This window comes from Salminus brasiliensis, chromosome 9 (assembly GCF_030463535.1).
Source record: "Salminus brasiliensis chromosome 9, fSalBra1.hap2, whole genome shotgun sequence".
Lineage (NCBI taxonomy): Eukaryota > Metazoa > Chordata > Actinopteri > Characiformes > Bryconidae > Salminus > Salminus brasiliensis.
The window spans coordinates 25,086,508-25,099,060 of record NC_132886.1 but is presented as its reverse complement, the minus strand read 5'-3'; the positions used below and the strand labels follow the sequence as shown (position 1 = coordinate 25,099,060).

Here is a 12,553-nt window from a genome sequence, read left to right as displayed (position 1 = left end):
CCAGTGCCTGAAACTGGAGAACCGGCTCTTCTCTTCTTGGTATTAACTCCTGGTCCCAGGAGATAACAAATGATGCAAGCTTGAAGCAACCAATTAGCTCTGTGTAAAAAAAAAAAAAAAAACCCCAGCAAAATCACGCTGGTCTCAAACTGTGTCGAGATGTTGAGTATATAATAATTTAATAATTATTTTCTGACATGTTAACATGTTTTTTATTAAACAAGGTTTATTTTATTTATGTAACCCACCTGTGTCCATTTGTATAGATAACAGAATGCCTTGCAGTGTCTGAAAGTGTATTACTGGTGCACATATTACCACGATTATTTAAAGGAGAATTCCACTGATCTTTCAAAATAAGTGGGAAAAGAGATGTGAACAGCCATTCAGATGTGATATAATGTGAAACAGATAGTTGTAGAGAAACTAACTTCTCTGCAGTTGTGGTGATAGGCACCAGGGGTCATGAGATTGTATGTACAGCACAAAATCAGATTTACTGTGCCACATTGACCTAGACATGTCTTCTTATTTTGTATATGCAATTGTAATAATGGTAATATTGTGGTACATCTAAGAATATAATATATATATATATATATATAATTTTATATTTTTGTGGACCCCTCTTATGATAAACTCATAAGTATTAAACCTATTGGCACCATGCCTAAAGGCATATGATAAAAGGGTATACCCCCCCACACCCCACCCCCAGCAAAGAGCTGTATGTGGGACTGTGTTCTCTGGAATAATGGTGCTCCATTCATTGCTTGTGGAATGAGGTGGGGTGGTGATCATCCAACATCCTAACATCCTCACTAACACTCTTGTCGCTGAATGCAATCAAATCCTCACAGCAATGCTCCAAAATCTAGTACACAGTAGAGATAGTTACTCCAACAAAAGCAGGACAAACTCTTTTTCCATACCCTTCATTTCAGAAGAAGCAATAAAAAAGCAGGAGCCCCAATACTTTTGTCCTTATAGTGTACCTCGCAACCATGCATGAGTTGTAAAATTGTACACTTTAAACTAAGACCTTTCCAAAATGTTGTAAACCAATATGTCATGAATTAGACAGCGTTATTAGTGACCATGGCACGTCTAGACGAGACCCATGAAACTGTGTACCGCTGTCTAACCCAATTCATATTTGTGTAAAATCATTTAGTATTACTCCGCCTCAGTCTATATGTTTTTTTCACTTTCAGTTACAGTTCTGTATCATTTAGCTCATCCAGAAATGCATGTGTACAGCTGTCCATGACGGGGAGCTTGTAGCATGATTTGTATTTATGCCAAAGGTGTAAAAGTGAGCAAAAAAAAAAAAAACACCAATTCTCACATAATGCTGCTTTAACATACAACCACCTGATGACCTTGTTTAGAACAAGTGTCTGATGAGTTAGTCATATAGTTTGGGCGATGTTAATTAATGGAGAATTAGCTTCCAATACTTGCTAGCGACTTGTATATTACTTGTAAACCTCACACAGCCGACTGATTGGCTACATTTAGGGCAGGAGGACAATTGTGTTAATGTGATCATTTTTGGTAAACTGTTGTTTTAAATTGTGTAAAGGTTGCTGGAGTGTGAAGAGCATTTTCATGCATTGATTTTGTGTATCTATCTTATATTCACATCATGGCTCTAGTCCAGACATTTTACCCACTCATGCCAGACTTGACACAGGTGGCACCCCCTGGGCACGAGCGTGCACCTTCCATCATGCCAACCCTGCAGCCTCTGCCTCTCTCACTCTTTCTCTCTCTCTCTCTCTGGACTGGATGGGCTGCTAAAACAAGCTCTTCATTTAGCTGTGCTGCTAACACACACATGCTCACACACACACTGGCAGAATGCGGATGTATTCCTGGCTCCGGTATAATTAGCCCAAACACAGCTGGAGTTTGCTGTGTTTTCTGCTCATTAGGGTTCGTGTACAATCAGACACACACTGGCTAGCCACAGTTTAATTCTGAAACTAATTTAAACGTTTAACGATCGATTCTGCTTCTCACGGCCCAGTGCGGTCTACATCCCTGTGGTACTTTCTGTAATTCAGTGTTTATCATATTTATTCATGTATTATTGAATAAAGAGCTCTATTGAAACAGCACATGGTTGTCAAGAGACAGATTTGAATGAATATTTCATGCTTATCCAGCACAGGTGGAGTTTGAATAGGCATACGATGTGTTTCTGTAACGACATGATCTCACATAGAAACATTCATATAGGTTGATTGTTCCAGTCCAAAAAACAACCTATTTGGTCATTCTCCACCCTTTCACTGGTAGCACTGTTGAGTCTACATACACACAAACGCACCCACATCCTGTCTGTTATGTACTCGAAGAAGAAACATAGGCTGCAAGTTATTTGTAGAGGGAGCTGAGGAGGTCTGAAAATGGGGCTTTGAGGTGATGGGGTGGAGTAAAAAGTGTTAAGGAGATAAGAGTGGAGTAATTGGTTTTGAGGAATATGGGGAAAGGGTAGTGGAGTGTTGAGGAGATGAGGGTGTAGTAACAAGGTGTTGAGGAGATTAGGATGAAGGAATGGGGTGATGAGGGTGGAGTAATGGGTGTTGAGATTGGGTGGAAGAATGGAGTGTTGAGGAGATTGGGCAAAAAAGTAATGGGTGTTGAGGAGATGGGGTGGGGTAATAGGGTGTTAAGGAGGTGGGGTGGAGTTATAGGGTGTTGAGATTGGGGTGTAGTAATGATGGGTTGAGGAGATGGTGTCAAGTAATAGGTGTTAAAGAGATGGAGTGAAGTAATAGGGTACTGAGGAGATGTAGTGGAGTAACAGGCTGTTGAAGAGATGGGGTGGAGTAATAGGGATTGAGGAGATTAGGGTGGAGTAACAGGGTATTGAGGTAATTGGGGTAGAGTGACAAGGTGTGGAGGAGATGGGGTGGAGTAACAGGCTGTTGAAGAGATGGGGTGGAGTAATAGGGATTGAGGAGATTAGGGTGGAGTAACAGGGTATTGAGGTAATTGGGGTAGAGTGACAAGGTGTGGAGGAGATGGGGTGGAGTAACAGGCTGTTGAAGAGATGGAGGGAAGTAATAGGGTGTTGAGGAGATGGGGTGGAGTAATAGGGGGTTGAGGTGATGCTTGCGGGGTAATAGGGGGTTAAGGAGAGGCGGGTGGAGTAATGGGGTAAAAGATGTAGGATATGAGCTCTTTAATATTTCATAACTCATAACTCACATTAAAAAACTTCCCAGTGCCTGAGCCATATTATCCGTGTTTGTTTTTACAGATATTGTCTTTGAACATCTTTAACCAGTACATGTACAGTATATACAGTCTGTAATGGAGTGTTATAGATTCAGCAAAAACGTAAGGAAAGTACATCATTGCATTTTCTGAGGGGCGGGAGGCTGAAACTACCGAACTGAACTGATTAGATTTTGATTTTGGAACGCACGCCTAGGAGCCGCTCCTTTAATGTGGTGATTCTGCCGGAGGCAGCCACTGATCGACTCTCAGAGACGGCCTTGACTGATCAAACACCATCACACAGGCTGTGAGTCAAGTGTTTGTAGTGGGGAGGAGGGGAGGTGGAGGGGTTTAAGTCTTTTTGACATAATAGAGAGGCTGGTTGCCTAGACAACAGTTACTCTCTGTCTGTCTCCTGTCTATGACCCATACACCTCCCTCCCTCTCTCTCTCTCTCTATCTCTCTCATCACTTCTGTTGAGCACTTTTAATAGTTAAAATCAAACAAATGAAAATATGCCGTTTTGATCGTGTTGGCTGGTGCTTCTCGTCCCATTCAGAACAACCGCTTAAAGCAGCTCTTGTTTCTCTGTGATCTTTCATCTGAATGTAAGGGCTTAAATAATGATAAATAAATGATGCTACGTGTCACCTGCATCTCAATCACCCCTTTCTGTTACGGAAAGTGTTTAGGTAGCTCGGAGACCTCCTGACGTTTCACTTAGAAATACGTCACAGTATAGAAAAAGAGAGCTTTATGATTTCTGACTCACGCTCAGTGTAAGGCTGCTTTAACTCATTTAAAATACACCATATGGACATAAATATTGGAACACCTGCTCATTTATTGTTTCTTCTTTTAAAATCAAGGGTATTAAAAATGTTCTAGATTTTTGAGCATTGCTGTGAGATTTTGATTGCATTCAGTGACAAGAGCATTAGTGAGGACAGGTTGCAAGATGATCACCACCCCACCTCATCCCCAACTTCCCACCTCATCCCAAAAGCGTTAGATGGAGCACCAACCGCCATTCCACAGAACACAGTTCCACTGCTCCACAGCTCGATGCTGGGGGGCTTTATACCCCTCTAGCTGATGCCTGGTATTAGGCATGATGCCGTCAAGTTCATGTTTATCTGCTCTAGAGAGTCCTATTCTATTGGCAGTACTTCTCTACAAGAACTAGAAAAGCTGTGTGTGTGTGTGTGTGTGTGTGTGTGTGTGTGCATTTTCACATCTGTGTCAGCAAAGGGTGCAGCCTAAAGTAGCTGAATGCTTTCGTACGAAGGGGTGTCCACAAACATTTGGACATTTTGTAATATAACAGTGTGTGAGGATGTACAGTAGACTCAACTCTCCTTCCGTTTTCACTGTACATTCCTGCTCTTCATCATGGGGAACTGGGTATCATGCTGATTTTGTTTCCATGAAATGTTGATGATTAATAATAGGTGGATGTTTTACCTGTGATCTGTCTCTCTTTTACACTGTGTGTGTGTGTGTGTGTTTCTCTCTCTCTATATCTTTTTTTACACACACACACATACACACACACATGCACACAAAAACCCTCCACCTACCCATCTGTCTTATTTTCCTCCAAACCCAATCAAACTTCGAGAGACTAGTATTTTTTAGGGGGTCCCTAGAGCAATGTGTACACAAACATACACACAGCTGCCAGCTCCTGAAAAACATCTGCCACACAACTCTCACTGCAGGTAGAGTTGAAAAGTTGAAGGATAGTGCTTCCTCATCACTACAGATACCAGGAATTATAATAATAATCATTATCATAATAATAACAATAATGAAGATAAAAAGTAAATAGTAATGTGTTTAACAGGGGTGAAGAAAAAGATGTATCTCGATGCAGACATGGATAATTCTGAATATTAGCTTTCAAAAAGACATTTTTTTCAAATGTTTATTGATAACATTGATGGAACCCAAAAACTTGGGCGAAGAAATGCTGACTAATCCAAAATATTTAAATACGATTCTGAAATACTGAGTGCGGACGCAAGTCCTTGGCAATAAAAGTTGTGATAGAGTTTGTAATTTGCTTCAACCTTTTCCGAGTCGGTCCTCTGGTAGGCAGCAACTGCAACCTGGACATTTTTTTCGCTGCCAACCAAAAGACCAGGGAACCTGCACTGTCAGCGTCCACCCAACTCAGAAAGGGTGAAGCGGATTACAAACTCTATCACAACTTCTATTGCCAAGGATTTGCGTCCGTACTCAGTCACTGAGAACCAGGGAGTTCCCGCTATGTTGCACACTTTGGAGCTGAGATACAGCAGCATCTGGTCTCGAAGATATTTTACTGACACAGCCAACTCCACATTTTACAACAAGACCTAAACCATGGAACCAGTGAAGAAAGGTAGGATAGCTGTAACGTGATGCATTACCAAATGGATGAATCATATGCGGATGGATTTATGGCTGAACTGCTAAAGACTGTAGCAGAGGAACGGCAGATCACTATGAAAGATGCAAGATAAACTATGAAAGATAAACCTAGCCTCTCATTAAACACTGAAGTTGCCCAGTGGAAGTTGCCCAGTTGACCTTCCATATCTTTTCCATTTGTTTTTTTAATAAAATATACTGGGAGGAAATGTATTATGGATCATTACAAATGCTTTGCTTTAAAAGCACCAAGATGCAGAGGAACTGCAGAGTCTCACAGTGAAATCGAAAAGAAATCCTGTATAGAAAGATCTAAATGCATGGATGACTGTTTTCTCCGACCATCAGGCCCCCCACACACCACCACACATACCAGACCAGCGGCACAACCCTCCTACCACTGCTACCTGTCTAATGACCATGTTAAAACCTAAATGGACTCTTAACTATCTGCCACTATTAATATCACCACTATTGACTATCTACACCATGATAAGTATATTATGATTATGTATATGTATATGTATGTAGTATATGATTATGATTAGAGCAGTTTAACAGAATAGATGATTTGGTAATTTTGATCAATAATGTTTAAATAGCTCTGACCAGAGGAGGATGGGTCCCCCTTGTGAGTTTTGGTTCCTCCCAAGGTTTCTTCCTCCAGCTCTGAGGAAGTTTTTCCTTGCCACTGTCGCCGTTGGCTTGCTCACTGGGGGGTCTTTGATTCTTCATGTCTTACGTTATTATTATTATTTTTTGGCTCTGTCTAATACTAATTACTAATTATGTAAAGCTGCTTTGTGACGACAACAGTTATAAAAAGCGCTGTACAAATAAATCTGACTTGACTTGACTTTTATCATTACATCACAGCTCTCTGAATCATAATTGCATTGAATCATGAGGTGCCTAGAGATTCTCACCCCTGCTATTTAATTCATTTAGCACCTTTCTCAAGCCCAATGACTCTTTACAATAGCAATAGAAATCAAACAATCAATCAAAAACAGCTACAAAACACATGAACACTTCCCCAGCAGGCAGAGGAGAAAAGTCCCTGAACTGTGGCGTGAAGTGCTTAGCTGGACTCAGCTTAAGGCCTAAGAGTCGCGATGCAAAGTCACTCAGCCACAGGCCTGAAGTGCCTTTACATCGTGGTATAGAGTCAGTCCGACAGCCGGCCCAACAGTCTAACTGCCCAACAGCATTTTCTATATTTTCTTACTATAGAAAACATTAAAATATGAATAGACCCAGTAATACTTTAAAAAGGATATCTGGATTTTTAATCAAGTACAGGACTTGTGATCCTTAGTTTGTAGGAATACAGATTGTCACAATTAAATATTTATAGTGTGAAGGTCCTCCGCCTCCTGATGTCAGTTCATTTCTGCTCTGATTAACACAGACACAGTTTTTTTACCTTGAAAACCAGAGTTGCCAGAGTTGAAACTCTTGAAGGATTATTATTCAGTCATTAATCTTAATATCTACTATGAGTTATTCAGGAACTGAACAACTGTGAAGATAATTTGTTACAAAAGTGAAAAGCTGACATGTGGCCCCACATAGGGTCCTGAGTGGGTTAATTAAGACTTTTCATTAAACAAGGCGTGAATCTTCTGCCCTGTTCTAGTGTTTGGTCATGGGTGACCTCAGACCTTTCAGACAGGATGCTGTATGAGCGTCCATGGGTTTGAATAGAGCTGTGAGCAGGGTCAGAGGTCACCGCACTCACTGAGCTTTCACTGGGGGAGAAAGACAGGGGAGGAGCCAGAGAGAGTTCAGTAGGGGCTATGAAGGACAAGAGCAGAGAGGATTCAGCCTCTGGAACACTGGCTTATAAAAATGATGAGAGAAAGAGAGAGAGAGAGAGAGAGAGTGTGTGGTGAACTAAATAATCCAAGGTCTTAAAGGAGCCATTTTACTTGTTTATTTTTCCCCTAGGATCATAGCCACAATTTGTAATATCACTGTGTGGACATTTCGTTTGTGTGATTTTTTTTTTCAGTGTACTGTCCCTTTAAGACTAATATGTATTTAACTAAGCTTTGTTCTGATTGGCTGTTCGCATTGTGCCTCATTCTAAAAGCAGACTGGGTTGAAACACTCTGTGGGGGCGTGTCTGTAGGCTAAATAGGAGGATATATGTATATATATAAATCAGCTGGTTCTGTGATATTCAAAACAGCTGTCCATATATAGACTGTGGAGTGAACGGTAAGTTTTGAAGCTGTTGACATTTTATGTCACACTCTTTTATTCAAGAAGTGAGGGCTAGTCGTTTTTCTGAAGCACTACTGTAGCAGCAGTTTCCACCGGGGACGTCCAGGGGCAGTTAAGTGGCTGAAGCTGGCAGTGGACAGGGCAAGCATGACTGTAAAAGTGCTAAAGCTGTAAAATCAATTCCTTAACACAGAGAAACTGCATTCAAAAGGATCATACTACACGCTGTGCAGAGAAATATCATTGTTGTTTTTTTTTGTTAGAAAAAGAAGTGTGAAGTCAGTCATCAGTTTGACAAGAAGCTGAAGGCCTTTTCTGCAGTATTTTTAATAGGACCATATAGGCTTATACTCAAAATATATCAGCCTTTACATTAAAATATACCTTTACATTAAAACTATAAAGAGCAAAGAAATTAATCGTATTGTTTATCTTGTTGCAATTACATTGTATTATATATATATATCTTTGCATCTTTGACCAGAGACCAGAGACAGATTGGAATGACTAGACGACTGGTTCAGAACATCTCCAAAAACATCAGGCAGGTCTTGTTAAATGTTCCTGGTATGCTGTGGTCAGCATCTACCAAAAGTACTCAAAGCAAGCACATCTGGTGAACTTGTGAAAGGATCATGAGCACTTAAGTCTCATTGATGCGATCCATGGAGGCCCTACCTCACAACTTACAGGGCTTGAATGATCTGCTGCTGCTCTCTATTTTGGCTATGAAAAGGGGACCTACACATTCGGCAGGGGGTTAAATGTTATAGCTATCAGTGTACATATTATACACACACACACACACATTATATATATATATATATAATATAGATAGATAATAAATATGTGTGAGTGTGAAGAACCTTGACATCAAGTGAAGCCTCTTTAGACCTTTATGGGACCATAAGTGGTTCTTCTACGGCATCTCGCCAAGAACCTTGTTGAGGCACCTTCCTTTTTAAGGGTGTACATCTTGACTAGATGACCGCAATATTATATTTACTACTAACAATTGACCGGACGCCTATGGAAAAAGGATCGCTGTCCTCAGCACTCCTGATTTCCGAGCTCCTGTTGCTGCTTAGGGTTGTGTAGTAGCTGGAAAGGAACAGAAGAGATGTGCAACAAACAGATCCACACATCCTCACGCCCAGCATGGGTGGGAGCTGGTGTATATCTGCCTCAGTTGCGCTTCCAGATAAACATTGGTGGCAGCTGCTGCCATGGCAACAACATTGTGCTCGTCCCCTCCCCGCCCTCAACTCTCAATCCTGCACGCTCATTTGCGCCCTCTCTCTCTCTCTATCTCTCTCTCTCTCTCTCTCTCTCTCTCTCTCTTTCTCTCGCTCTCCCTCTCTCTCTCTCACACACAACCACTCCCCCTTTTCCAGCTCTTTGCGCGCCTCTCAGTGCCAGCATCAGTAGAGTCTTGTAGAGTGGAGAGCGAGGAGAAGGGGCTCCACTGGACGGTGGGGTGAATGTTACTGACTTACTGAGTGAGAGTTCAAACGGAGACAAAAAGAGACTAGAGAGTGCTTCTTGGAGAAGACGATGAATGAAGACACCCAGTCCCATCTGAGGATGGAGACTATGGACAGACTCAATGGACTTGGAGGACGAAAGAGAAGACCCAAAAAGGTAAACAACCACCTCTTGACTTGGGAGAAACCTCCTGCCAGGAGATGCTTCCACAGATTTGTGGACAGTTTCTTTTAGAAGAACTTGCGAGCCTGAGATCTGTGGAGATCTACTGAGCATTGATTTTAGCAAGAATCATTTCAACCATCTGTCAAAGCTTCTTACACACTCAGAAATGCTGGAGAATGTTGCTGTTGTTGCTGTTGTTGTTGCCAGCGTAGATGTTCCCTGACTAGCGTTTGTGGAAGAGCTTTAAGGAAGGTGGTTGAAGCTGAGTTTACCGGTGTTGAAGCTTCGTTTCTGGGCAGCGCTGCCTGATGCTCTCCCATGAGGTTGGTTGGTGGGCAGGTGGAGTGTGTGTGTGTGTGTGTGTGTGTGTGAGAGAGAGAGAGCTCTGGATCTGAGGGCTTGGTGCACAGATGCTGTTATTTCCAGTGGGTCTGCCTTAATGAGGACCTTGTTTGGGCATCAATATGCAGTGACTGTGGGCTACCTTTTTTTTTTTTTTTTTTTACAGTGGTGAATGTGTAGTGTGTGTGTGTGTGTGTGTGTGTGAGGCAGTGAGGTTTGTCCAGAAGAAGTGCTGATCCATTTGTTCTGTGTTTATTGCTACATATCCACCTGAGAGTTCTCCATTGACTTGCTCTCTGCTACTGTCGCTGTATAATGTATGAGGCCTTTCTCTGTTGAGATCCAACCAATCTGTCATACATACAGACACTTATAATCTCTATATATGCTACAAATATATATATATTTGTATGTATATATATATATATATATATATATACACATATATTTATATAGAGTTACATTCAGCCATGGATCTGTTATGTTAGGGCATATTGCTGTAAGCACCTTTGTTCCTCAGGGAGGTGGCTGGTGGGCTGGTGTGCTGAACATGGGCTGGGTCCGCTTCTCTTTGTGTGTGTGTGTGTGTGTATCGTACACCTCCACTCTAAGCACACTTTATCCAAAAAAAGTCAACATATGTCAATTGGTGTCACTATAAACCTCTATTTATTTCATTTTGTCAGTGTGTTTGCACTGGTGTGTGTGGGTGTTTCGTTGAGGTGGGCGTGTTGGGAAGTGAGGGAATGTGTTATTGTTGTGTCTCCTGCACCTCAGCTCAGAGTGGATGAACTGCTCCTGGAAGAGCCATAAAAATTAGCATTGTGTTTCCGTTATTATTGGAAAACAATGCATTTCTGAACACTTTGGCTCAGCGCTTTGTTTCTGCGAGTGACATTGTCATGGATAACAAGACTGTAAGTGTGTCTCCTGAACCAAATCAGCTACAGCTGTGTTTCTTTTCTTGGGCGCAGCCCCAGAGACTCACCCCATAAAGTTGATTGTGGATTGAAATGTGATTTATTGCCAACAGTCTCATAAATAAAGCACTGCAGAATGGAATTGATGGCAAATTCTCAAAGTGTGCTTTGCCTGCATGGCATTATTAACTGATACACATTAGCATTTTGTTCATTGAGACTTTCAGTTTTAATTTTTTTACCTAAATGTGCTGTAATTTAATGACATTGTATTTCAGGTCATTGTAGGGTCTTTCTATTGATTTGTTCATCATGAAATGACCATGTAATACAAATATCAACTGCTATATTATAAACTGCTATATTATATATATAGAGAAATTGTAATATATAAGGATATGAAGGTGCCAGTATGTAAACAGTGCTGTGAGATTTTAGCTCCACTGTGCAGAAACAATGGCTTCAGGCTGAATTAGCGCTATCTAGCCTGGCTTGCTTTCATGGTGGAACTCAGGAAGGCAATGGGGGGGTAAAAGATCAATGTTTGAATTATTGATAAGCCCCAACCCCCCCCCCCCCACCCCCGTCCAGCTTGGGGGCAGGATGACTGGGGTTTAATCAGTGCAGAAAATAGAGGGTTGGAGGTCTGTTTCTCTGTGGTCAGCACTAATGAGGAAGGGGATGGTGAGATGCAGTGCTGTTTCTCACTCGGGGGGTGAAGCAGGACTGTGGACATGGGTTCTGCTACTCTTTAACAGGACAGGAACCTGTTCTGACAGTGCAGTACAGGGTTGGTGTCTCAGTGAATTGATTGAAGCATCATTATAGTGATATAAGACGTTCTGTGGTTTAATTAGACTAACCGGAATGGAACTTTCAATTAACGCCACATCGACACTGTCCATTCTTGGATGACCTTGTACTGTATCTCCATTTGTGTTTGTTTGGATCGTTTTTCACATTTCAACGTAAGCTGAATCCAAACGGAGCAACAGAAATGCTCCAAAATGCCTTGGAGTAAAAGTATATTTACACTGGCTTCTATTAAAAGTTGCACTATTTTGGCAAAAGTATTGGGACACCTGCTCTTACATTGTTTCGTCAAAAATCAAGAAAAAAAGACTTTATCCTGCTTTTGTTGGAGTAACTGTCTCTACTGTCCAGGAAAGTCTTTCTACTAGATTTTAGAGAAAGGTTGTGAGGATTTAATAGCATTTAGGGACAAGATTGTTAGTGTGGTCAAAAGGTTTGGATGATCACCACCCCACCTCATCCCCATAGAAGTCTAACATTCCAGCATGTATGAATGCAATGAATGCTTCAGATATAATACATGTTTATATATACAGATTTTATTATTTCATATATGTTATAAACTTATAGCTCCACATATCTAGAGGAGGTGTGTATGTGATATTAATATATCCCCTTATTAATAACTACTCTTGATTTAGGGGCTTATTTGTAATATCTGTCATTTTTTTGTGTGGGAAATTGGGGCTCCCTGATATGGACTAGATATTATAGTACATGTATAATGCTTTGATATGCCTTGCATTACATTAAGACCACATTGGTGGACCTTTAATATAACGTGATTAGAGACTGGCCAAGAGAATGAATTATGGTTTGACCAAAATTATTTACACTTGCTGGTGGATGTGATTGCCTTGGTTGATGCGAACACCCACATGAATCCCCCTGGGACATGAGAATTGATCAGGAGGCTCACAGCGGACAATAAAACATTTAGTGATTTGTTCAA

The 12,553-nt window shown here is 41.2% G+C and overlaps 1 protein-coding gene across 2 annotated transcripts in view; it reads left to right on the top strand.

Annotated features, from left to right (window-relative positions):
- Positions 1-12,553, top strand: part of ank2b (ankyrin 2b, neuronal) — a 207,950-nt gene that overhangs the window by 41,055 nt on the left and 154,342 nt on the right. The window contains exon 1 of one of the 2 annotated variants that reach the window (XM_072687957.1): positions 9,284-9,517. The exons of the other annotated variant lie outside the window; for it this stretch is intronic. Within the exon in view, the coding sequence (XP_072544058.1) occupies positions 9,431-9,517 (87 nt within the window). The 5' untranslated portion in view covers positions 9,284-9,430. Of the gene's footprint in view, positions 1-9,283; positions 9,518-12,553 lie in introns of those variants that run through there. 2 annotated transcript variants of the gene reach the window in all.